The 26,592-nt window shown below is 40.2% G+C and overlaps 5 protein-coding genes across 7 annotated transcripts in view; 1 reads left to right on the forward strand and 4 right to left on the reverse strand.

Annotated features, from left to right (window-relative positions):
- Positions 1-545: 545 nt before the first annotated feature.
- On the reverse strand, positions 546-3,702 carry LOC147051074 (high-affinity choline transporter 1-like). The gene is made up of 8 exons (XM_085920988.1): positions 3,519-3,702; positions 3,326-3,439; positions 3,019-3,174; positions 2,699-2,847; positions 2,458-2,601; positions 2,159-2,312; positions 1,743-1,960; positions 546-1,496 (listed from the first exon to the last, which is right to left on the reverse strand). The coding sequence occupies exons 1-8, from the start codon at positions 3,700-3,702 to the stop codon at positions 846-848; spliced, it is 1,770 nt and encodes a 589-aa protein (XP_085777114.1). The 3' UTR covers positions 546-845.
- Positions 3,703-4,742: 1,040 nt separating this feature from the next.
- On the reverse strand, positions 4,743-8,425 carry LOC147051075 (claudin-14-like). 3 transcript variants are annotated; one of them, XM_085920991.1, is made up of 5 exons: positions 8,149-8,425; positions 7,954-8,029; positions 7,046-7,236; positions 6,664-6,925; positions 4,743-6,566 (listed from the first exon to the last, which is right to left on the reverse strand). In XM_085920991.1, exons 4-5 carry the CDS (start codon positions 6,895-6,897, stop codon positions 6,057-6,059), a joined length of 744 nt encoding a protein of 247 aa, XP_085777117.1. In that variant the 5' UTR covers positions 6,898-6,925; positions 7,046-7,236; positions 7,954-8,029; positions 8,149-8,425; the 3' UTR covers positions 4,743-6,056. The 3 variants fall into 3 exon arrangements, with proteins under 3 accessions (XP_085777117.1, XP_085777115.1, XP_085777116.1); XM_085920989.1 differs by lacking the exon at positions 7,954-8,029; XM_085920990.1 differs by lacking the exons at positions 7,954-8,029; positions 8,149-8,425 and adding an exon at positions 7,477-7,703.
- Positions 8,426-8,912: 487 nt separating this feature from the next.
- LOC147051076 (F-box only protein 47-like) lies at positions 8,913-12,497 on the forward strand. Its single transcript, XM_085920354.1, has 11 exons — positions 8,913-9,001; positions 9,235-9,400; positions 9,607-9,768; positions 9,930-10,006; positions 10,073-10,147; positions 10,221-10,332; positions 10,643-10,816; positions 10,880-11,029; positions 11,123-11,265; positions 11,458-11,617; positions 11,682-12,497. Exons 2-11 carry the CDS (start codon positions 9,241-9,243, stop codon positions 11,780-11,782), a joined length of 1,314 nt encoding a protein of 437 aa, XP_085776480.1. The 5' UTR covers positions 8,913-9,001; positions 9,235-9,240; the 3' UTR covers positions 11,783-12,497.
- On the reverse strand, positions 12,121-14,156 carry LOC147051077 (ADP-ribosylation factor-like protein 6). The gene is made up of 9 exons (XM_085920355.1): positions 14,034-14,156; positions 13,876-13,926; positions 13,734-13,795; positions 13,540-13,608; positions 13,370-13,464; positions 13,175-13,304; positions 12,861-12,916; positions 12,751-12,763; positions 12,121-12,553 (listed from the first exon to the last, which is right to left on the reverse strand). The coding sequence occupies exons 1-9, from the start codon at positions 14,154-14,156 to the stop codon at positions 12,520-12,522; spliced, it is 633 nt and encodes a 210-aa protein (XP_085776481.1). The 3' UTR covers positions 12,121-12,519.
- An 886-nt stretch (positions 14,157-15,042) lies between these two features.
- The window catches only part of epha6 (eph receptor A6), a 92,306-nt gene continuing 80,756 nt past the window's right edge, over positions 15,043-26,592 (reverse strand). Inside the window, exons 9-18 of the mRNA XM_085919750.1 lie at positions 24,735-24,843; positions 22,628-22,698; positions 21,651-21,776; positions 20,916-21,101; positions 19,530-19,591; positions 18,860-19,069; positions 18,636-18,785; positions 17,424-17,617; positions 16,931-17,080; positions 15,043-16,825 (exon numbers count right to left, since the gene is read on the reverse strand). Coding sequence (XP_085775876.1) covers positions 16,711-16,825; positions 16,931-17,080; positions 17,424-17,617; positions 18,636-18,785; positions 18,860-19,069; positions 19,530-19,591; positions 20,916-21,101; positions 21,651-21,776; positions 22,628-22,698; positions 24,735-24,843 — 1,373 coding nt within the window. The 3' untranslated portion in view covers positions 15,043-16,710. The remainder of the gene's footprint in view (positions 16,826-16,930; positions 17,081-17,423; positions 17,618-18,635; positions 18,786-18,859; positions 19,070-19,529; positions 19,592-20,915; positions 21,102-21,650; positions 21,777-22,627; positions 22,699-24,734; positions 24,844-26,592) is intronic.

Here is a 26,592-nt window from a genome sequence, read left to right on the forward strand (position 1 = left end):
GCAATGTTTAAAAAAATGAAAAAATATTGGAATACATCTCATACATTATTTTTCTTTCACAATAGAATTTAACACCGGACATTTATTTGGTGACGAAATATCTAACCGTCTACTTTGGTTACGAGTTTGTTTATGAGGTCTGGATGAGGTTTTACTGCAAATGTGATGTGTTTTAAGACACGAGTAAAATCCGCCAGCAATAACTAATTGTACGTTGTATTACATATATCTGTACAACATGGATACCGGTACTAAAAATATTATTGCTCTATTCATAAACTTACTCTATGCAAATAGAACTTCAGACAAGCTGATATACATTGCAGTGAGAATATTCCTTTAACAAATAACACTATGCTTGAATCAACTAGTCAACAGTCGACTCTCAGCTTCTAAGCAAGGAATATCCAAAAACAAAGGAGGCGTCAGATATTCTGAAGTCAAGTAAGGATCTGTCATGATTGATGGCCACCACACGAGAAGCTTGAGCTCATGAAGATTAAACCAACCATTCGGTTTGGAAAATACGTTTTGGTTCATGGAATATTCTCAGCTACACACAAAAGATTACAGACAACACCATTTACACTGAAATTGGCCATTTGAACATTGGAATTGTAGAGCCAGAAGATTGCACCGATCTCCAATTTCCTAAAGCTCAAGCTTTGAAGCATCCAACCTGGCATGACCAGTCTTGGAAACATTCTTGACTTTGGGAACCTCCTTGAACATAATTAGGATAAAATAAAACATGTGGGATCACGTAGAAGCCAGTGCAGATCTCCACTGCTTTGACTCCTTGTGTGGCAGTAGTGAGTTCTCTTTCCCGCTGTGCCTTTAAATGCTTAATTTTCATCTTGAAACTCCTCAGGACTTGACACTTCATCATTGCTCAGGACCTCTCTGTTGGTGAAGGTGGCTGCGAGGGAGGCACCCAGTGCTTGTTTGACGGGCGTCATCTCCGATAGAATGATATTATCATGGCTCACCAGTGTGGCCTTGTCCATGATCTCCTTGCTGTGTTTGGAGACCACAGCATCGAAGAAGTCGTATTTATGTGACAGCGTACCACTTTCGAAGATGTACTTTGTCAGGTAGGAAAATGCTACGTTTGCCAAAAAGGATGCCAACATGGATACTGTCTTGAAGGGGAATCTCTGCTGGACAAAATACTCGACATCACCGGTGAGGTGGTGTATCTTCTCCTGGATCACCCATCCAGGGTAATAGATGAAGGGAGGAAGTTTTAAATATGGTTCGCCTCCACCGATTCGTAGCAAAAGACCAAAGACATAGGCGGCCACTGAGCCGTATGTATTCGTTCCTTTGACAAAAAGGACACTAAGAAGTTGGGGAAAGACGATGACATAGACCAGGTCCGAACTCAGGTACCACAAGCCGTATACTGTTCCGGTTAACAAAGCCATAACTGTGGCGAGGGCTCCGAAAACGAAGATAGTGAGACGCATCACCCAGACAATCTCACGATCCGAAGCCTAGAGGATAATTAGAAAACCATCATCGGAATTTGCATCCATCAAGTACCGGATGAGAGATTTGTTAGCCTTGGTTGATTGTTTTGATATACACTGATTTGATGACACCATTAAACATCATGACTGTATTGTCTTAATTATTTCAAGACCAAACATTTCAGCTAGAACTGCTTTAGGAATGTTGACATATGCAAACGACTTGACTCAAAATGCCTCCATTTTATAATCAACAGGTCGCAATCTTACCGACTGTCGAAAAGCAAGTTGATAGATGTTCCGAGCAAACATGGAGCTGGCAGATAGAATGGAAGAATCTGCGGATGACATGACGGCAGCCGACACCGCTCCCAGGCCAAAGAAGGAGATGTAAGGCGGGCAGAGGTGCTGAAGCACAATCGGAAGAATCATGTCGGATTCGTCTCTGTCCTTTGGAGCTAGGGCCCCATAGGAAGTCTGATTCCAGTCTAGAGATGATAATGGAACTTTCAAAGGCATTTCTGACCATATTTTTAGGAGTTGTGGTTATTGACACAAGAGTTGACTCATTTTCCCCATTAACAAAGTCATTGAGCCCAACGACCATGCCATCCTTTGAGAATCATGATGTTTAGTGAGCATGAAAGCAAACCAAAGCCCCAGCACATCTGGCAATGTGTATTTACCAGTGGATGCCCCGATAGCTCCTATGAGGATCGAGGGAACTGCCATGATCAAACAGCCGAAGGCAGCGAGGAAGGAAAGGACCTGGGCGTAGGTAGCTGAAGAGGCAGAAAGAACCCGTTGAAAATAGACTTGCCAGGGGATCCCACCCAACATCTGGAAACAGAAAAACAATCGTATTTACGTCTTATGGAGCTTTATCACACAATTGCCCTCACCCCCAAATAAACATCAACCCTATAAAATCGGACGGATTTACTGGTTTGCATGATGGATCTTCCTGAAGACGGCTATAACTTACCAGTAAACAGAAATTATCTGCCCAGAGCCATTTGTCTGCTGGCTCAATTTTCCCCAGCCAGGGTGACTGGTGGATGGCCTCCTTGGCTGTCACGCTGATGTCTGACACAGCAGGATTGGACAACGCAAAAGGCACACTGATCCACTGATGGTCAGATGACATAGAATGACAATATTGCAATTATTTATTGATAATCAATGTTTGATATGTTTCTGGCACTTGGTTTGATTGTGAGACTCACCAAACCCACAAAAATGCAGAAGAGTTGCACTACATCTGTGTAAGCAACAGAGTAGAGTCCTCCCACAAGAGTGTAGAAGATAGCAATCAGGGCTGAGATCACCACGGACATGTTGATGTTTATGTCCACGATCACACTCAGAGTGGCACCTGTGGGACAATACCGTTAGTAGGAAGAGAACTTTCATAAATACCAAACAAAAAAGCCACACAAAGTATGAAAAGAAAATTCAGATCTGATATTTAGCAGAAGTCCATTTCATTTGCGTGTACAGGGGTTGGGACTGGTCAAGTCTGGACTGATATTTCAGAATCACCTACCCAAGGCAGATAAAATGGCTGCGGACCAGAAAATTTCTCCCATGACAGCGGGGATGAAAAGCAAACCCCCCATCCTTTTCCCATAGAGCTGTTGGAAAGGATCCAACATTGTGACATAGCCACGGGATCGCATCGGTTTGGCAAAAAAAAGGCCACCTGGAAGACATTAGAAATGCTGTCACTACAAATCCACTCAGATTTGTATTTTATAGGAGTTGACACAACAGTCTTTTCTTATGATGTAATGGTTTGCAACAAACGTAAAAATGAGTGAACCTAACTCTACACAACAAGTAATTCTTCTAACCTAGTACCAGGCTGAGAGCGTAGCCAAAGGGTGCTTGGGCCCAAGCCAAGCCATAATCAGGCAAGTAGACATATTCAGCTGTCCCGTTGATGTAGCCTCCCCCTACCCAAGTCGCTGAAGAAAAAAAAAGAAAGAGACGGTCCATATCAGCCAATTACCTTTGTTGCTATGGTAACTAAATGAGACTACTTACCGGTCATGGTGAATACACCCACAAATAAGCCAATGTCCCGGCCACCGACCATGATGGTCTCGCTCCGGTCCCTGCCATCACCCACGCCGGAATTCTTGTTCTTCCACGCCGCCCAAATGCCCACGAAGAGAATCACCAGATAAAAAAGTACAATGGCCACGATACCCTCGACGTGGATGGTCATCTTGTTCTCTGTCTTCAATTGCTCATTGAGAAAACAGTAACACTAGAGAGAAACATGGATTGGCAGTTTAATAAAATAAATAAATAAATAAATAAATACATACATTTTATTTTTTTATTTACATAAACAAATGTTAATTTAATCGGTCCAACAAACTGTGTAATATATCTAATCACTAAATGCAAATTGCATAAAAAAATACTCAACAGACTAAAATGCATTCTTTAAATATTTTGTCTTATTTGACTATAACAACAAAATTCTAATATTTAATACATGAGATTACAAAATATGATAAACATAATTTTTAACCTCTTGTAGTACAAATTTCCCTTCTCTCTAACATATTCCTTTACTATTACAACGTTTAAAGTTCAAATTATACATGTTTTTCCCAATGAGATGAACACACATACACACACACATAACATTTCGGAACCCTCATATGTTGCAGATGAGGCTAAAAAAATAAATACATATTTTGCCTTTTAATTCTGCTCATGCCTGTTTTTCTCATCCATTAAGTTAATAACCAAAATCCAAACCGGACATTGAAGGTTTCAGATTTCATTAAATATTCACCTTTTAAAGGAAAGTCCTACATAGTTTTCTTTCACTAAGTACAGGTTAGTTTAGTAATATCTAACAGAGAAGTTAATCTGGAGTTATTATTTGAACTCTGATATGCCGCATCCTAAGAACCAGACCTTGAGTCTTAGCACCTTGTTGACCTCAACATTTCTCAGGGGCAACTAAACATTATCGATCCGTATTTAAATCATCAATTGCCACTGTGGCCGCAGGTAGGCCAAAACAAAACAGCTTAGAAATCATCTCACCTTTTTCTTTGGAGGAATATGAATGAGTTGACAACCACAGCAAAAAGCAGGAATAAGAAGGTTCCAAAATTGAATCAAAGAAGATGCCTGTTGGCTAGAAGTTATGTTTCACCTTGTAGTGGTGTTCAAAGTCCAAACACGATTATATTACAGTGTTTTTAAGTCTTCAAATCCCTAGCACATCAGCGGGACGTACGTGTGTGTGTGTGTGTGTGCGTGAGAGAAAGAGAGAGAAAGATGGGGAGGGAGCGAGAGAGTAGAAAAAGGTGGGTGGGGGTGGTTTGTCGTGGGTGTGGAGATGAATGGGAGTGGTGGGTTTATTGGATGCTGTCAGGGTGGGTAGATGCTGGATGAATGTCTTCCAGGGCAGGACCAAAATAGCATCTAATAGAGAGTGGCAAGTGACGCACAACCTCACTTGCAAACCTGAACGTCATATTTGAAATGGGGGAAAAATGTTCACTTAGTTACTTTTTGGACTGCCTTTGCTTGCTTAACTATTTAAAAACACTCGCGATCTTCTGGTTATAAGATGGTTAAGTTGAATGATTTGTGTGTCAGTGTTCCCAATTTTATGGGCCACTTTAGATCTGCAACTGAATCAATCGGGAGAGCTCCGCATCACTAAATCTCTGGTTCAACACTCGAGTTCGGAGTACCAAATGTCACGTCAAAGTGGATTTATGAGGTGGTAGTGATGGGGAAAAAACAATGGCTTGACTCTTATTTAGTGTGTCGTTTTTGCTACAGGTGGTGTTGACATATTGCATTATGTTGTTGTTCCTTCAAGTCACCGCTTGCAAATAATGAAGTAGTTGGTTATACTTCATTTAAGCTCAGTTAGAAGGATGGATGCTCATTATCCCTAGTAATGAGCAATTTTTTTTTTCTTTTAGTATTAAGTGTGGAGGTTAAAAATAGGCACCCAATGTGCTAAAGACTGATCATTAATCAGATCATTAGTCGTGAAATCATCTTTTTTGCCACACTAATACCTACTCCCTAATGTAAATATTCTTCTAAGTGTGACAGCTGTTAGCGACAGAGTTATGACAGTTACCGCTGACAGACTGCAATGCACACAGTGAGGCTAATTGGAAGTGTTCCACACATACAAAAATATACATATATATATAGACATATACATATATGGATATCATTATGTAAATGATACAAATGATATGCAGTCACTTTATTGTGCATGGACGTGGTGCCACCCAACAAATATTACTTGATTTTCTTGATTTTACAGAGGTATTCTGAAAACTAACACTATTATCGAGTATGTATTTGCATTGCAATAGGGCAAAAAAAAGATCTGTTGGAACAGTACTGTATTGTTGCCACTGTTTCCATCTACTAATAAATGTCGCCCTCTTGTGGTACTTTACCCACATTGCAGTGTGATGATTCCTTTGCTGTGTGTGGTCAGAAAAGTTGACTTGACTGTCTTGACACATGATATTTCAGTTCCACGCAACGCTCAGGTGTTAAGAGAATATTTCCGCATAGACTTTAGACATAATTATTTAGTCTGTAGCCGCTGCTGGAGGCCGAGCAAAGCGAAGATGCGCGATTGCCCTTCAAGGCCTCTGGAGGATTATATGGAGGAGCCGGCGGGTAGCTGTTGTTGAGGTACGGAGGAGGAGGAGCTGAAAGCCGACTCCTGTGCATTTGGGGACGTCTCTGCGACCGCTCACCTCTGCTGCTCCAACACAGTACCAGTCCTCCGCACAAACTGAGACAGCTCGACGCGTAACCAAGATACACCGCCAGGCCGATCTCGTACTTCATGCCGTTGTGAAGGAAGGGGTCATAGAAATCGATGATGATGTCATTGGTGGTCCAGGACACTGTGGTCAAGCAGAGTAAACCGGCACAGAGAAAACATATCCCTCCGCTCATGACCAGGGGGGACTTGATTAATGAGCCGTGGGCAAAGTAGGTGCACTTCATCCCCATCACAGAAACCACAATTGCCAGGATGGAGGTGACACAGGAGAGCACCATGAGTGCACGGGCAGCCTAATGATGAGGAGGAAAGACATTTTACGCAACATGATTCTTTTCACCTCGCTTCTAATGAAGCAAGCTTGAAAAGTGTGCATATGCAACACAGTACCTGCGTGTCCTGTGGTAGAGCCAATAAAGATCTGTACAGCTCACACTGATAAATGCCCGTGCTGTGCCAGACACATTCCATCCAAAGGCCTTTCATGTAAGCCGTGGCCGTGATGATGTTTGAACCGACGTAAGCTGAGCTGCGCCAGTGTGGGAGCACAGTGGCGGCCACAGTTCCCACGAACCCCAGCAGGCTCAAGAAGAAACCGAGGATCTGAACTGCAGTGCTGGCCATGTTCGACTCACTCGACAAGATTCCCAAGCTGCAAATGTTCCACACGTAGTTTCAAATCCAGAGTACAAAGTAAATATTCAATCTTAAATCGTTTCATTTATCAGATCTAAAATACATAAGCACACAAACTGTACGGACTTTGAAGTACCTTCAATAACAGACGCATTCTTGAGTCCCATAGGCAGCAGATGTGGTTGACTCTTCCAGTTAAGGGCACTGCGAATTCCAGCGAGCTTACATTTTGTCACGGACTCTGAGCAATTCCTCAAGTGCGAAGCGAAGGAGCTGAAACTATTCCGACATCGGTCTCTGCTGAGTGGCAGGTGTCTGCATCTGTAACTAATGAGAGCAGCGTTCAGTTTAAAGTTTCTCCCAGGAGGGAACGCCGTGCTGGTCTATTTGCCGACATCCTCGCCGCCCCTCAGGAGGGAAGAAATTAAACATTGACAGAAACCAGCCAAGCTTGGAGTACTGTACTGATATAAACCACTAACTTCGAAAATACTTATGCTATAAAATCTCTCTTATGACCTCTGCAATAAACTGACCAAGAGAAGAATTTCTGTGACATGAGCTCACCTTGCACGCACTTGCTTTGGGTATTTAACAGCAGCTCAACTTTTTTGATTTAGTTAAGCATTTACTTCCTTTGTCTCTTTTCTGCTGCGTGTTTTGAATAAAAGGCCAAGGGAAATAAAGGCTTTGAGAAATGACTCGGTTGTTTCACAACAATGGCAAGCTCTGTTTAGCCCTTGCCAACTTTTTGTTAGCGATTTTATGACGCAAATACCAAATGTGTTACTTTGGTTGCAGTTTTTTTTATCTGTTGTATGAAAGTTAAATCTTAACTTAAAATATTGTTGGATACAAATGGCACCAGTTTGAGTTTAACTGACCAACTATAGGAAAAATTGTTTTGGAATCTAAACAAATTAGATGTCGACCAACATTTTGGAACAGACAAAATTCAACCGTGAATGTTAATTTATTATCATGAGTGAAATTACACAAGATGGTGCAAAGGGCTGTGAATGAATGACTGCTGTAAAAACACACCTGAATATTCACCACATGCAAAAACTGCATGAGAGTCACAGGGTCACAGATTATCCTAGAAGCAATCCATGTTAGCCTTCATGGGGAGCAGTGTCAGAAATTGAACGAACTGAAACTTCTATTTCGAGTGATCAATACAAATATGTGACTATTAAAAACACAGGTGAGCTTGCCACATGTCAATGTGCTACATACGTAGAGCTTGGCCTCCATCAGAAGCTGTTCTCTCATCTCCTGTTAAGAACATCGCTGCCCTTTGTGGTCCACCTGCAACCAAAGGACACAACAAGAACGAGGAATAAATTTCCCCAGCTTTTCCCACTGCAAATGCTCAATTCTGATGTGATGATCCTCTGCAAAGCGTGCCTGTGGTGTGGGAGACGCCATTTAAATGTGGAACACCTAATAGTCTTAGTTGGATGGAATAATCCTGTGATTAGCAGCTGAGTGTAGCTGTGCAATGTGCTCCACGATAACATAATACATTTGGGTGACCTGAGCCACATTTATACTTTGTCTTGCGTGACACACATCTTTGCGGACTTGCCGTGTAACAAACTCAAGGACACCTCTTCTTACAGAAATTGTGTAAGAATGTTGGTACCTTAGTTGGAAGGTCACGGTTCAGGGTTGACACTTAATCCGCATTTTTGGTTCCAGTAATTGTACAGGTGCCCCAAAACATTTGTCCAACCAAAATGTATCACACTTAAAACATGTAATATGGAATATAGTAATAAACAGTATCATTATATTATATTGTTATGTTATATTATGTTATGTTATATTATATTATATTATATTATATTATATTATATTATATTATATTATATTATATTATATTATAGTCAGTGGAACTTAGAGAGTAAAGTGTTTATTTATTGATTTGTTTTTATTTGTATTTATTTATTTATACCAAAGTAGGCGTTATTTCTACAGGCAAACCAATTTTGTGTAATGTGTACAACAATAAATTAGGACATTGAACGTCTCGCGCTACTGCCGAATGTCATTACACTAAAGGCTCTCGTTTAAGTTCAATAGATTGGTGAGTTTACTTATTTTATGTATAAAAATTACTTTGGCATATTTGTATTACAGGTGTGTAATATATATATACTGTATTTATTTACACAGTATGTAAACGAGTGGAAATATAGCGCATTTACTTAGGGTATAGTGATACTTATAGCTAGCCAACTAGCTAGCAAGCTACTATTTTCAGTGTATTTACAGGCCAGAAAATAATGACAGATTGTGTACATATTTGACATTTTACAGTCAATAATGCCGAGAGGAAAAGCAAGAAGGTACAATAGGCCAAGGCCGTCCAGTTGGAATTACCGTCAGGTCGCCATCAAGACTCGCAGTCAGGTGAAGGACAGCAGAAACTTCTTCCAAAAACTTCCAATAGAAGTTTTTCATCTGATTCTGGACAAGCTTTCTGGTAAGGTACAGCTGTGAGCTCCTAGTCAAACTCAGAATATGTCCCATTTAAATGTATTGCTTGATTAAAATACACTAATTGTACTGTATGACCAAATATAACACATTGTATATTGTATTGCTTGTGTATTGAATGCAAACAATAAATCGTTTGGATTTGTTTTTGCTTTTCACTCACTAACAAACTTTTTGAAAAACATTTTCCAGTGCTGGAGTTGAGTGTGTTCAGTTTAGCTTCCAAGAACATGAATGGCTATGTGATGGACTACATAAGCACCATGACATTGAGGGGCAAAACCATGCACCAAAACCTTCACAAGACCTATTGCCCTGAGCAGGAATCTTTTGGTAAACATTTCAGAGACCTAGGTAAGCAGTTGTATGGATTTAAATTAATGTTATGTTTGGATCTTACTATTTTATGGTTTATACACTGTTCACTTACAAAAAAACGGAAATAAAATTGTATTTGAAACCCGATATCCCCAACTATTTGGAACTATATTCGTACTGTTGTCTTGTTTTCATAGGTATATTGTTCAAACGATGCACCATGTTACTACCCACAAAGGAGAGGCTGAAATGTATCCTGCAAAAGTTTTCACAGGTAAGAAAACGAGTTAAAAAAACTTGCTAATGTATAATGTGCACAATAAATTTATATGGTTTTCAGGTTCCTTGTTTTTTGTGGGAGACTTGCTCAGCACCAAATTGCATTGGTTTATCCAGATATGGAACTTTTCTGCAGGTGAATTGTCAAATGATGAATGGAAATGGAAGAAAAAAAAATGCTACAAATTTTCTATTGACTTCTTTCACAGACCATAATTGCAGGGTGGGATGAGCTTGAGTGCCAAAGAGTGTTCCACTTCCTGTGTGAAGTCACCAATTTGCTGAATAAAATCGAGACAGTCACTACAATCAGGAAACCAGGTAAGGGTCTCTAAGAGAAGCCTTGTAGAAAGTCTTCCAGTAAAGTGCTTGGAGGCTTTTACAGCTTCAATGGGGTGAGTCACTCTATAATTTCTTCCAAGAGTCGAGTAATTGCGATTTGCGATCTAATTCGCTGAGAAGATATTGTGAGCTTCGTGTAGAGTTCATCTTGAACTCCAAATAGCACTTGTACAAACAAATATACTCTTTCAATTTAACCTTAGTGGGAATCAATTTGAGTTAAGGCCTTTATTTGTTCAAAAGCATTTCAATATTGTTGAATTGCTTCTTTGTTCCTCTGTGTATGCAGGGCTGAAATGCTATGAAGAGCTGGAGCTCCGCTACTTCTGTCGCAAGGTTTTGCTGGACTTGTCTATGAACCAGTCAGACTGTCAATTTTGGCTCCTGCAACTCCTGAAGCCCTGGCCCATGGTCAGCCAGGCACACTTACTCTTAATCCTCTATGGACCACAGCTGTCTGAAGGTGAGGTAACTCTCATTCTCCTGGTAAGACAGTCGGTGGGCAGCGTTTCACTGTTCCTTGCAGGCCCCATCATGTGGCAGGATCTGGTGGAACGGGAGCTGCCTCAGGATGCTCTGTGGGAGCTAGCCAGCAGCCTTCTTTTGCTCTTCAACAAACCCAAACTGAAAGACTGGACGATGCAAACAACTCTAGCAATCTTTGAGGAGATTGTTGGTAACAAGATCCGAGTGCCACAAATAACAGGTCCACGTACACCGAATAAATAGAACGAGCTGATTTTGTTGTTGCCGTGTTCTCCATTTGCAGCCATTCCTCAGCCATGGCATGTGGAGAACGTTGCCCGTCTCTTGGTGGTGTGTGGCAATACCTTCTGCTACACTGTCTTGGCAAGCAGGGCCCAATCTGGATTTATCAGGGACATTGCCAAACTGATTGTCTACATTATTCTGGTAGGTACTGCTGGTATTGTATCACAAAGCCTAAACAAGATGGAAATATGACAGGTGGATATACAAATTTATTGTAATATATATATATATATATATATATATATATATATATATATATATATATATATATATATATATATATATATATATATATATATATATTTCTTTTTTTTTTGCATTTGTAATATGTAGGTGTGTGAAAAGGATGGGTATGAAATAAGCTGGGTGGTGCATTTGGTACAGCAGCTTCACACGAGCCTCGGCTCAGAAGTCCAAAGGTTCGCCTTCGTCCACCATCTCGAGAACACGTTCTCAGAGATTATCGTTGATTTGCTTTACATGTATGATGAGGGTAAGTTGAGTCAGCATGCCTTTTCTTTCAATGACACCCCATTCACACTTTCTTGTGTTTCCAGGAAACCGTCTTGACAATGGCAACTTTTTCACAGCTACGTTTCTCCTTCTGGAAGCCAGTGCTCGATTCCATGCAAAATTTCTCCATTTGTTGCTTAAATAGGAATGATACAAACTGAGTTGATGGGAGAATATTACACAAAGCCAAGAGATTTTGTGTCGGTTACATTCCAAGGGTGAATTAGTTTCTTGGTGTGAAAGTTATATTTAAAAAGTATTTAATATTTATTATTCAAGAAAATATTTATTGATACTGTTATTTATTTGCATTGACTCGCTATTTAATTGAGGTTGTTATGCAGTTTGTTCATGTGTTGAACAATATATGTAGTTCATATTGGACTATTGTTCCCATAGTCAGATGTGGTTTGAAAGTTTGAAATTCAATTCTGTTTTGTTAAAGGACTTATATGACAAAAAAAGTGAATGTAATCTTAAAAATACATTTGCAGGCTTTTATTTTTTTCCTTCATGAACAATATTGTGCGTTAGGAAAAAGACGTAAAAATGCATGAATTATATCGTTTTTTTTGTTGTAAATACTAAGATGGTACTGATGGTTACAGGTCAACATCATTCGAATTGTATTAAGTCCTTGCTGTCATTTTTTTTATTTGATACATACTATATATAACATGTTTACATTTGATAAGCGGTACATAAAATTGATGGATGGATTTAAAAAAAAATGCTGATGTCAGCCTAAGCAAAATGGTTTTGTACAAATTATACTGTTCACTGAAAATTGTCATGGCATGAATTGAAAACGTTGCAAGAGCTGCATCGATATAATTCCAAATTAAAGGTTGAGTATCCAACTGTCCGTCTCCATAGGTTTTTTCATTCATTCACTTGGTCATGGTTTTGATATGACCTAGTTAAAGATATTAAAAAAAAGCCATGTTAAGATTTTTGAAGACCTTCATTATAATTAAAATGTACAAATTGAATGGGAATGTAAAACAAATATCGCACTATGGTATAAATAGTTATTTTTCTCTTTACTGTCAAAGCACACAATACAAAACTATTAAACCAATCACATAAGATACAAAATTGTGATATACTTACTGTGCAATTTGTTCTACGAATATGAAAAAAAAAATACAAGTCTAAATAAGAATAGTTGTCAGGAGACACTGAAATGAACAAATATAATTGTGCACACACACACACGTTACCTTGGAGCCAGTCCATCCCCTCCTGCAGGCCATCTCCTTCGATAGCATTGCTAGCACTGAGGGACAAAAAGAACAGGTTGAGGATTAAATCACCTCATAGTGCACGATAACATTCACAATTTGAGCGTTTAAACCAAGCTCTTCATCCATCTGCCTTCCATCTGTCTAATGAGTAAACAAGGTGACAAACAAACATGTAGAAAAGAATCTATACTGCTGCCACTGCCACTTAAATTTAACCGGATTGCTCAAGTGAGTTTCCTTTAAAAACATCAATCTAATAATCCCGAGCGGCGTTAAAAATGAAGTATTACCAGATGTGCCAAGGTTTGTCTTTGATATTCTCCAAACACAACATTTGGGAAACCTTGACGGACGACATGGCGTCACGGAGATCCATCTTGTTTGCGAAGAACAACACGGGTACCTTTTTACTGCACATATCTGCGTGGTAAGACGGTGAAAATGAGTTAAAGTAAAGCACACAGGTTGGGATCTTTTAACCATACCTCCGTGGTTGAGAAGGGTATCGAGCTCCTCTTTGGCAACAACCATTCTCAATTTGTCACTGCTATCTATAACAAAAATGATGGCGTGGCTTTCTCTGAAGAAGAAACGAGGACGGACTTTATCGATACTTTGTCACGATTCAAAGAAATTAACAAGGCTGTGTGCGTACTTGTAATAGTGCTCCCACAGGTTTCTGTATTTGCTTTGGCCAGACATGTCGAATACTGTAAAGGAAAGGCTGCTCATGCAGAGAAAGACAGCACAAGAGAGAGAAAACATACAATCAAAATCATACAGAAATTATAGTTATATAATAGTTCAAAAACTAATTCTTATGCATTCAAAATTCCTATGGCACACTACCTTGAACTTTTGAACTTTTCAATGTTGAAGCCAATTGTTGGAACTATGTCTTGTCCCGGTGTCTGTATTCACGCACAAAACAGAAAAGTAATGACAAGTATGTCAACATGGAAATATCGTCTTCCAAGTATGAAGCTTTTACCTGACTAACATGTTTCCAGTCTTCTGCGAATGGGCCTAAGCAATTCGAACGCTGAAAACAAGCACAAAAAAAAAATGCAGAAAAAAAATAGAGCTACCTTTTGCTGTTGCTCTTTTAGTTCCCCCCCCATAAAATTCCAACCAGTAACGAGTACTTACGTTAGCTGGTTTCAATTGGTTGATGATGGTAGTTTTGCCGCTGTTGTCCAGTCCCAAACATAAAACATTGACTTCCTTCTTCTTCAGGCCCAGCCAGCCTGACAATTTATCCAGCAGCCCCATTGAACCCAATTGAAGCTACACTTTTGAAATACTACACATCACCCCATTAATGATCTGATTATTATGGGAAAAAAATAATAATCGCAACCTGAGGCGAACAAATACGTTTTGGAGTGAATACTACAACATGCTGAGATGCTGCCTGTGCATCCCAGCTTGCAAGAGCTAATCCTATTAAAACGAATTAAGATCTGCAAGCCACCCGGTGACCTGATCACGGTGGTGCGCATCTTCCCAGGCCTTTCTTCCTGATGAATTTGATTCATTAGTGTAATGCGATGGCCTGCTTGACAACAGCCACAACAACAACAGCTGCCGCTATTGATCTTTAGCCTGGTTTGCTCTGAATCGAGACCCGAGTTCACCTCTCTGTGTTCTTGACCGTCCCTTTTGATTTATATATAAATAGTTTTGCCAACCCAAGGCTAGGATTTATGATGAAGGATTTTAACTTTTCAAGGGATCAACTTAGGAGATGATCAGTAGTGTAACAGCTCCATCTCTTGGCTGACTGGCACTTGGGGGTATTCATTTTAATCACCTAAATAAATAAAATTGCATTTACAGTAGTGATGGACAAATAAGTCTGATTGAAGCATTTGAGACATTTTCTGACTCCTCTAGAAGGCATTTGTGGTTTTAAGATGGAGTGGGAATGAAATAAATGGAATACATTTCCATTACACTGGCTAAGACTACCACAAATGCTTTATGAAGCTTCATTTGTCCATCACTAATTCACAGTACCGACAACATATAAAAAAAAAACCCAACCTTTTCTTCAACCTGATTTCATCTGCCATAAAAAAAAAAGCAAAAAACCAAACAGCCAACGTGCAGAGCTTTTCAGATTTATTCTGCAAATAAATATCCGCAGTTAACTGCCTCTTACAGTGTGCAAGATCTACAACATCTCTTTGGAAATTATAAAAAAATAAAATACAAGAATCGTAATCATTAGTATACTTGTACTTTGTACAAAAGAACGTTCTAACATTGCTCAGCAGTAGAACATGCTTAACAAACAGCATCTGATATTTTCCGTTTGACTGTCGAAGGGTTTGTGTCATGTACTGTGTAACTGAAGCTCACTCTTATCTATAATCTATAACTTCATTGAAGAGATAAATCCTTTGATGCCACTGAAACATATTTACTAAAGTGTGAAGAGACTGTAAGGCATACATTTGTGCGCATGGGACCGTAGCTAGTCGGACAAGATAAATGAAGATGCTGCTGTTAACGTTGGTGCGCTCTCTGCTAACTGAATTTTGAAAAGCTGCCAGTCTCTCTGACTTTCGTGATCCCCACCAAAAAGGCTTCTTTATATTCATATTTAATTAGTTATATTCTATACCACCGCCTGTTTACCGGAATGAAGATAAATAATTTCAATGGTAAACATCTGACGACATGACATCAAACTACTGCGGATCCAAAAGTTTTCATTTCAGACTACTTTTTATGTACACTTGGTTACCCTACTGCCACAAATTCCACAACCTTTACATGATCACAAAGTAAGCACACAGTGGCCGAACAGGACTGGAAAAAATTAATTAATCCTGTGTGTGCAAATAAATATCTTGAACTAAAAAGTATTTCTCATAATTCTATGTTGTGTATATATATATATTTGTTAATAGGAAATAATATACTTTATTTATGAGTTATGTGAACATTCTTTTGTTAAGACAGCGGTGAGCCACATTGCAAATCATTTTGACTTTTTTCATGCGAAGGCAACCGGTCCAGTTTAGCGAGCCGGATACGTGGCACTAAAATCGGTCTCGAGGCTCCCATTGCACAATTTGTCATCTCTTTTGCGAGACACTGAGGTGATTATTGCTAATCTGATATAAATAAATACCATTTGAAATAAGATTCAGATTCACTTTGACATATAGATCTGCACACATATATAATATAAGATCATGATAATAATTACTGATTAGCTCTCTATACATTTTAACATTCATGAAATCTCCTTGACTTGCTTCTCACCACTTCAAGTATTAGTGTACTTGACTCTCTGGAGAGAAAGTCAAGTAATGCACATACCTTTGTGATAACTGATCATATTACAAAATGAAAAGTGTTGAGCGTCGTTTTTTTTTTTTTTATGCTGAGGGTAGAAACATATTTTGCACACCGAGGAGCAGCTACATGACCAAAAAAAAAAAAAAGAAAAATCCAAAGATTCAGTAGATTATGTCCATAAATCTACATATCTAAGATTATTTACCTCCACACAGAAAATACCGCAGCTGTAACAAGGCATTACATTCCCCTAAGTGAGGGCTCGGGCCAAACTACTGGACGGTCAAAAAATAGTCTGGCCAGACCAGGTATACCGGGTAAGGGGTGTGTAGTAGAAAAAAAGAGTTCGGTCCATAACTACCAGTCTGTCCAGTCCAATGACGTCCTTCCTACAGAGCGTCTAAGCAGGGAATACGACTCAGGCACAGGCTGTGAAGTGTCTCTCTGACAGTCTAGACTTCCCTGCCATCTGCTCCGTCCATGTGTCCGTCCCAGGCCATGTCAAAGGACGACCTCATACGTGGAAGCCTTTCTCCTGTTCGTGTAGTAGCTGCAAATGGAGGGTCTGTACGCTGCTGATGATCCGCCGCTGGTGGCCGATCAGATCCACCCCGATACGCCTCACATCTCTAGGGGGAGATGTAACGAGGCATTTTTGAGAAACTTTTTAGAATTAACGACAGTTGAGGCACAGCTAACAATTTCTGGCATATCATTTTGTCTTGGTTACTCACTCGATATTCATCCTGGCTACAGAATCCAATGTGTTGTAGCCCGCTGCCATGAAGTTGCTTTTGTACTGACTCATTTTGATGGAGTCCAGCCAGTCGCCAATAGAGATGAACAGTGGGTAGTCCATTTCCTCCATGGGAGACTCCGGTAGACTGACATAATCAGAAACACACTGCGATCAGATACTGACAGCCTTTTTATCAGCATCTTGGACTTGGAACATAATTAATTTCACAGCGTGACAGATTTTACCGCTCCAAAATGTGCTCTGGGAGTCTCACTGTAAGGATTCTTGGAATCATATTTTCATCATAGTCCATCCACAAGGTAAAATCTCAACTAATGTATCAAGCAAATTATTGGACTCTGTGGTAACCGTTTGCCCCTTTCCCAGTACTCAAAGTAAACAAAATGCTCCAAGTCGGTTGCCAAGGTGACACAAGCAACAATTTACAAAGATACTTCCCAACTCTCAAGCCATTTTAGAGTACCTACCTCTGAAAGTCTTCCACCAGCGGCAATAAACTGCTGGGATTGCGGATGAGTTTATCCAAGAAGGAGACGACGTCTGCAAATCTGGGCCGATGACTTCTTTCCGTTTGCCAGCAGTGTAGCATCAGTTGGTGGAGTGCCACAGGGCAGCCCATTGGTGCAGGAAGCCGATAGCCCTCCTCGATAGACAGAATCACCTGAGCAGAGGCAAAGATTACATATGTTGCAATAAAATCAAAATTAAATCGTTACAGTATAGCGCTTATGTGCCGGTGAGGATTTTCAAACTGTCTGTCTACATATGTTGCTGCACAGTGTGCATTTAAATATCGATTGCTTAAAGTGCTTAACTCTTGGTACGTCGTGGATTTTGCAATTCAGCTTGTTTTAAGAGAAAAGCGAGTAGTTTATGTACATAGTGTATATGTACCCAGAAAATGGATGTTCAGACTATATTTGCAGTGTATAAAAGGAGATTTGATAAGAGCATGACCCGGAGAAGATGGACAAGTTGATTCTGCAGGTTGCACTTTGAAGCAATTCTCAAACAACACAAATCCTCCCTGAACCCTACGGCCAGTAAGACGTACGTGTGTGTGTATACTGTAAGCGAATGTACGTGTGTGTGAGAGAGGGACTACGGGGGATTATGTGTGCAGCTTTCACATTCATCTGCGTGAGTGATGGATATGCTTCCAAGGCCTTTCCGATCCCTCACCACAGCTCCCGCATCGGTGGGTCACTCAGGCACACTGAAGCCACAGCTTTAAACTTCCCCTCAACTGGATCAAAGTCTGATATATCTTTGACCTTTACACTTTCTCTTCAGCTGACAGTTCACGACAGACGCTTGGTGAATATCTCATGGTTCATTTTTTGCCGCCCACCTTCCTCAAGCTGTGCCAGCAATATTTAATGAGAGAGAACTAATGGAAAATTTGTGGAAAATTGCTCTCTGAAGACACACACACATACAATCTTAAACGGTCATCAAGTGAAGTGTCAGCGTATTTTTAACTTCCATCCATCCATTTTCGAGACCATTTGTCCTCTTAAGGGTCGAATGAGAGGCAAGGTACACCTTAGACTGGTCTAATGCCAACTGCACTGGCCACAAAAAGGCCACAATTCGAATCCAGAACTAAATTTGACGTTAACCTCATACAACAATCATCTTATGTTTTTAGTAAGAACCACAAACGGGAGGCTACTTACGTCCTGATTAGACATCTCCCAATATGGCCGCTCCCCATAGGACATCACTTCCCACATGACAATGCCATAACTCCACGCATCACTGGCTGAGGAGAACTTTCGGTATGAGATAGCTTCTGGAGCGGTCCATCGGATTGGGATCTTTCCACCCTGCTTCCACAAACAAATATAAATGAACGCACACTCAAACCAATTCATTTGTGCAGATGACAGTTTTGGTGTACCGTGGTCGTGTACGCAGCCTCGGGATCGTCCTCCAGGATTCGGGACAGACCAAAATCTGACACTTTACACACCAGGTTGCTGTTGACCAAGATGTTTCGAGCTGCCAGGTCTCGATGAACGTAGCCCATGTCTGACAGGTACATCATTCCTGAGGCGATGCCACGCAACATGCCAACCAACTGGATGACAGTGAAGTGACCATCGTGTTGCTGACAGGGAAAGGAGGGAACACAGAAGTGAGCAAACGGGAAATGAGGAGAAAAAAAAAAGATTTCTTAATGTAGAGTAAAATTTGACTATTTGCCACATTGTGCTTTGTTTTAGCTACATTGGCCTAATACAGAGATAAACAAGAGTGTCACTCAACAGACATCTGCCAGAACATTAGCATATTAGTATAATGGGCATGCCACTTTTGAAAATTTGTGCAAAAAAATAAAAAAACAAAAAAGTGGTTCTCTCATTGGGACAGGATTGGCAATATTTACTTATAGTAAAAAAAAAAAAAAAAAGGCACATTTTGGAGTATCCATTGTGAACAAACAAATAATTTTACAGTCTGCTAACTGATAAAAGCGATAAATATAAAATATTAAATCTTTTGATTGACAAAATGCATTAGTGTGACATTAGGAGTACACACACAAGCTCTTCTAATAAAACACTTACCCTCAAAAATGAGTCCAATGATCCATTTTCCATATACTCCACCACAATCATCACGGGCCTGCCTGCAAATGCACAAGCGCAAAATACTCTTCATCTTTAACTTTGCAAAGTTCAAAAAATAAGTCGAGTCCACTTGTGAAGGAATAGCAAACATTGAATCTGTGTTATCAACTTTGACTCCCTCAATCGATTCGCGATAAAGCCACCATGGGCTGCAAATTAAAAAAATAAATAAATAGATGTGACCTTCATGAAGACAAAAATGTTATTTATTGCAGTCTGGCTTATTTCACCTCCCGTTTCATCACCTTCAAATGTGCAGTAAACGCTATTACTTTTTTTTTTGGGTCATCATTTGATTCTGCCAACTTTGGCTCAGCAGGACTAATTAGCAGGATCTGGACCATAGAAGTTCTGCAATATAGTTCATGAGCGCAAACAAACAAACAAAAAAAAAAGACAACAAATGCACCTGTTTACTGCAGTGTAGTGTGTCACCCGTTATTTTAGTGCAGGTATGTCTGTCAGTCACAGCACAATACTCGCCATAATTAGTCTCCAAAGAACAACACCAGATGGAGGGACTGAACGATGGAGGAACGACGTGAGACAGACAGATGGAAAAAGCGATATTTTCATAAAAGGCTTTGGTAGATGAATCATACAGCCAAGCACAAATTGCGCCTGAGTGTAAGATGTTTTTAATGGTGAGGGTCTTAGTGAGGGTCAAAAAGGTCTCCAAGGCAGGAACCGATTTATATTCAGAAAGTGGTCCCAGTTTATACAGCCTGTGTAAAAACAACCATATGTTGTGCTGGGTAAGCCCCGTAAAACAGAGGTCCTTAACAAGTTAACGCTCCTTGCACACACACACACACACACACACACACACACACACACACACACACACACACACACACACACACACACACACACACACACACACACACACACACACACACACACACACACACACACACACACACACACACACACACACACACACACACACACACACACACACACACACACACACACACACACACACACACACACACACACACACACACACACACACACACACACACACACACACACATTTTGCATGCATAAAACTTGCCCCCTGTGTAAAAATGACACTTGGCCGTACACACTCGCGCGTGCATCAGGGGATAATCAAGGTATAATGTTCACATTATATTAACAGACTTGCAGACAACACATGGATATAAATGTCAAGACCAAAACAAAACAACATATAGATGGTTTAACGGTCATGTAAAAATAGTCTGCATAGAATTCAGTGATTCATTGTCTTCACAACTGATGACTTTTTGAATAGAGCTGGGAACAGAAGATGAAATGAGGATATCATTCATTTCTTACTTTTTGTGACGACACCCTCCAGCCTGATGATGTTGGGGTGATCAAATTGGCCCATGATGGAAGCCTCGCGCAGAAAATCCCGCCTCTGACGCTCCACATAGCCACCTTTCAGTGTCTTTATTGCCACAGCAATCTCCTTCTTGCCTGGTGTTCTCAGACGGCCGCTGCACACCTCTCCAAACTCACCTGGAGTAATACAATTGAATTTAATTGTTATGAAAATTATCCTTCATTATTACAGCTATAGATTGGTTTAGCGATTGATTATATGCCAACGACATATAGGCAGAACTCTCTTTCATTAAATGGAAGAGGGGAACTTAATTTAGCTTTGTATTCACTTGTGGCGTTTCATGTGTTTTTTTTTTTTTTTCAATATCAAAATGTGTGACTAGTCTCAGTAAAGGTGGGGAAACAATGCAGGCGTTAATCACTTTCCAGTACCAAAAGATACATTTTAGCTCCACCTGGGGGCAGTGTTGCAGTTTCCACTCAGCTGAATGATTGCCTCACACTAGCTCAAGTTATGTCTCTTTCCCCAAAAATAAAGACATACTTTATTTTTCTCTGTAAATCTTCAATGCAACATTTACTTGTGCACAAAAAAATCGCATTGCAAATCTTATGGGCCATGTGGGGATTCTTAATAATTATGTGCACTATGAGATCATCACTGACAGACCAAATGTGATTCAAGGATAAGATACGAGAACAAGAGGGTCCGTGTTTGCATACCGGCTCCGATCACTCTTTCGATACGGATCCGACACGGGTCGATCTCCTTGGTAAACTCATGAACGGCCTGCGCGGGGTCTTCGTAAGTGTCGGGATCCACATAGGTCTTAATCCCAGGGAAAGGAACTGCAGAGTTTGAATGACAAAAAGTAGTATGAAGCTCTTTAATATGTTGATCAAGTTGAAGGGTGAAATTAATTAAACAGAGATGATCATCATTCAAAAAATTGTAATTAAACTCCTGAGCGCCTTTAATTAAAAATAGAAACTACTACTCCATAGTGGGGGGAAAAAAAAATTAATCACATTGAAAATCTCTCCAGGAAAGCAGACAGATGATCCTTGCAAAATTATCATCTGATAAAATCTAGAAACATCTTGAGTGCATTACTGAACTTTAATAACCCGTTAAGCCTTGTTTAATACAAGCCTCCATGCTGTATGAGTGTCCTTGAGCAAGTCACTAAATCTTTAGCAGAGCCTGACTGCCTGCAGGAGGGAAGCCAGACACAAGCTGCGCTGCGCCTTAGGTGATCGATACAGTATCACAAAAAACAATAGCTATCAGTTGTCTCTGATGCATGAAGCAACAACCGTAAACCCCTTGGGACGTCATCCTCCTCTCACAAAGCTACACTCCATTTCGAGTACTGATAATAGACACAGGTTCACGACTATACCTTCACTGGTCGCTTTATTAGGTACACCTTCAGCACCATTTAGTTTGAAGGAAAGACATGTACTAGGTAGGATATCTCATTTTTGCTGCAAAAGCTCACATGTGTTGTGGTGTCAGGGACTCTCAACGCTTCACTTTTTTTGTTCAAAGCATTTGTCATTGACCTTCACTTCAGTGACATTGTGACACGATTCACTAGCGATTAAAAAAAAAAAAACTCACAATAACATTGCCAAGACATAGTTCTCTATACATTATGAAGACTGTCCAACTAAATGAGTTTTGTCGATTCATTTACCATGTCCAGTCTGATAATCAGTCCTCCTCTTATCCTCGGAGGTCATCTTGGCCTTGATGTACCATTGACACCTGCAAAATACAAACATGAAATGCAGTTCAAGAGTTCCAATTTAGATTTTGGCTCACATTGTAAGATGAAAGATAAAAACTAGCAAACTAAATTCACAGTGACAGAACAACTCCATTGAGAAATGTCTGAATGGATAAATATTTCCCAAAAAAATAGAACTCCATTTTTGATTGGTGACTTTTATCACGTGAAGGAGTGACGACGCAGTGCGAAGGGTGTAAGATGACCGCTTTAAGTATTCTTGGTGAAGAGCTACGGTGTCACAGCTGTGATCGAGTGTGTCTGTGCTTTTTTTTTTTTTTAAATAATCCGAGTGACCAGATTAGAAGCGGTGTCAGGCGCGCTCGGAGCCACAGGTTGCCAGCGCTCGCTTTGACTGAGTTAAGTCTGTGGGGTCCTGGACATTGATGGACAGCGGCGATAACATGGCAGGTGACACAGACAAGAAGAATAAGGCGGCGATTGGAAAGTCGTCGTTGACCTCTGTTGATGGGGTCAAGCTGTTCATTAAAGAAATGGCGGCATACGCCGTTATCAGTGCTTTCCAGTCCTTTCCTCTGATCCCCTTTATCCGGCTGCTCCGCTCTCTCCCTGACTGGCTTTCATGTCCGGGCCGCACACGCCGCCACGGACATGAATACTTGTTATGAGAAGAGATTTTTTTTTTTTTAGCGGGACACACTCACATTTGCATAAGCACTCGAAAACAGGAACTTCAATTAAAGTACTTTGCCCAGAGCGCTAATCAAAGCATAACAGCGAATCAAACCACTCCTCTCTTGCCTCAACATCCCAAACAGTCTCGTCATCAGAGCAGAGGTCACCCAAGAATTTAAGACGAAAATGACATCCTGGTATCAATTCAAGGACAGAGTGGACAGAAAAAGCTTCCGCCCGCTCGTTGCATCACGCACAGCAGCAAATTCAAATTTCAGGAAGCTTTTAGAATAATAAGGTCCACCTCCTCACATGTCAGTTCCTCTCTTGCAAAGCCTGCCTTCCACAAGAGCCTCATGAAAGCTCTCATGGTTCGCAAGCTGCTCAAGTACATAAAAAAAAACAACACCCAAAGTCCTTCCTACTCAGGGCGAGAGGACTACATATTGTGATCAAGTGGTTTGTTGCTCAGTATGTGTTTGTGTAATGAGGAGGAAAACGACAAGCCGGCAAAGCATGAAAAACCCGGCTTCCAAGAAATCCCTCATCAAGCCTAAAACATCTCTTTTGTGAAATGATGGACTGATTTCACCCTTTGCAGTTGCCAAGTAGAAAATATTAAGAATCTAGAAAGAAATTGTTTTAGGTCATAGTGGCAGTGGGCTATGAAGTAAATCTCCTTGCATATGACACTAGTAAAGACTGTGCAGTCAACCATGGTTATGCAATCTGTTCGTGTCAATAAAGAAATCATCTGCCACACATTAAACTGATGGAGTCAGAGTTTACCCTCGCAATAAAAAAAGTGCACCTCAGACAGGATACGCTGCTAGGTGGGAATTTTTGACGGATAACACAAATAACTTTGTACGTGCGCACAGCTAGAATAAACAGTTATTGTCATTGATGATGTCATCATTTCATAAAAGTGCCAGACAAAGATTTATAGTTGTTAAAGCAGAATGATCAAGGGCTATCAAAAAATGGCAATTTGACGGAAAAAAAAACCTCATGGTTGCATTTTCAACCAGTAAGATTTGCATAAATTCAAAAGTTATTTGTATGTTAGCTGCCTTCAACAACCAAGGCATATACATATTTTAAAATTCTAGGTTAGCATTAACATAATCCTATTCAAGTGGACAACAATGGATGTTGGTATGTGTATTTATGATTTGTGCAAAAGACTCATTTCAAATTTTAAAGTGGAGCAAAGACACAAAATTAATAGGAATCACTTTTTACCAGAGCTCGTGTTTTGGGATGTTAGCATTTTGATGCAAAAGAAAGGATTTATCACAATTGCCTAGTCTTAAAAAAAAAAAGCACTGCCGATACGGTGCAGAAATAGAAGTCAGGGGCAGTAAAGTCATCTTACCTTCCCGTAATGAGGAGGAAGAGGGTGAGGATGACGAGAAGGGTAAAGCCACCCACCGCCGCCGTAACGATGACCAAAACCTGACCTTGGTCGGAGGCCAGATCTGATGCTAGAGGTGACATATATTAGGTTAGGAAGAAAAGTAGGAAATATATACGACAGGTAAAATAAAGATGCAGGTGAGTAGAGAAAATGGGATGCTGGGCAGGATGACAAGGAGGGAGAGAGAAAAAAAAAATACATCATCAAAAATACGGCATTGAAAATGAATCATAGATCTTGTCCCCGAAGGTGCCATAAATAGATCACATCGTTCCTCCATATAGAGACGTTTGAACAGTTCTTTGTGATGCAAAAACCTTTCCATCATCCTTGTTACTGCAATGATTCGTAAGCCTGCCTGATTCTGGTTAATTAATATTATTCATTCATTAAATTGTGATTTAGTCCATAATCATTTGGTTAAATTGGAGCTATTTGATATTCATGATTTTACCCATTTTTTGTGTCTCGTCACACGGCTGACATAGGCCAGATAATTGAAAGATGATTGGTATTACCCAACTTATTTCGATCATATTTCATGCTTAATGAATATGAATTGCAGATCGGGGTGCTTGGTCACACACCACTTGAGAAGTCCATGTGATTTTTTTTTTATTTTTTTAAACGGTATCTCTGTGAGTGCATGTTAAACAAAGATATTTAGTGCTTCAAGATTGATGTTGAAGTTCTAAATCCCGTATTAGTCTCACAGTGAGGAAAATACATTTCCGTAATTTTTGTGCGTGTGCATAATACAATTGTCTAATTTGCTGGTATCTTTTATTTTTCGAATGAATACCAGAGACAGGAAATATAACTTTTATTTTCAATTTGTAACATTAGACATTAAATAACATGTTGGGATGAAAGTTTCCTTTTTTTCTTTTTACAACGTAAACATTTTTCTATATTCATGTTTTTTCTATATTTTTCTATATGTCACAGCATCAATGTTCCCTCTATATTTTTTCTTTTTTTTTCTTTTTAAATCTGCATAATTTCTTAATCACAGCACAACAGCATCATGATTTCTCAATATTTCACTGCATCAATGAAAAGAATCTATATCCTTTTTTTTTCTTTTTAAATCTGCATAATTTCTAAAATCATAGTACAGCAGTATCATGAGCAAGTGTAACAGGTGTGCCGAGTAAACCTGGAGTCAAAACGGCAATCTTTCCATTACCTGACAGCCACTCCTCCCCCCCCACCCTACTCAGCCAGGCTGCCCTATTACAGCCATTACTGACCACTCCGAGGGAGACTAAGTGCCCACGCCACGCTACTGTCACCGCTTCACATATTCTTCACACCAGAAAGGACGTGCCGGACCGATGCAGCTATAATGAGGTGTGCGTGAGAAGACAATGACATTGAGGTGAGGACACAATGAAGGATGCAGTGTGAGGGATGAGGAAACAGGATGACAGCGGCGCGATAAAGACAAATAAGGCTGAAAGGGAGAGGTAGATGTGACAAAGACTGATGGAAAAACAAAAGTATGAGTCGCTGACTGACAGACGGGCTGACAGAGACAGAGAGAGCGACGGGGGGCAAATCTGCTTTCGCTCTCAGATAAAAGGCCAGGAAGTACAAAGGCTCGGCCAAGCGCTGTATGATCCACAGATAAAACCCCACGCTGCAGCTTTGGATGGGAGAGAAAGCCACGGTGAGAGAGCTCTTGTGCCAAATCACCCCTCAACAATACCTGACCTCGCACAAAAGGGCAGCTGGACCCTTTGTGTTTTATGATTAGAACTGCAATAAAGCTGTTGCGTTGTCTCAGAAAGACACAAACAAATATCGATTTCAA

Source organism: Syngnathus leptorhynchus, chromosome 9 (genome assembly GCF_054491065.1).
Source record: "Syngnathus leptorhynchus isolate UIUO chromosome 9, UIUO_Slep, whole genome shotgun sequence".
Taxonomy (NCBI): domain Eukaryota; kingdom Metazoa; phylum Chordata; class Actinopteri; order Syngnathiformes; family Syngnathidae; genus Syngnathus; species Syngnathus leptorhynchus.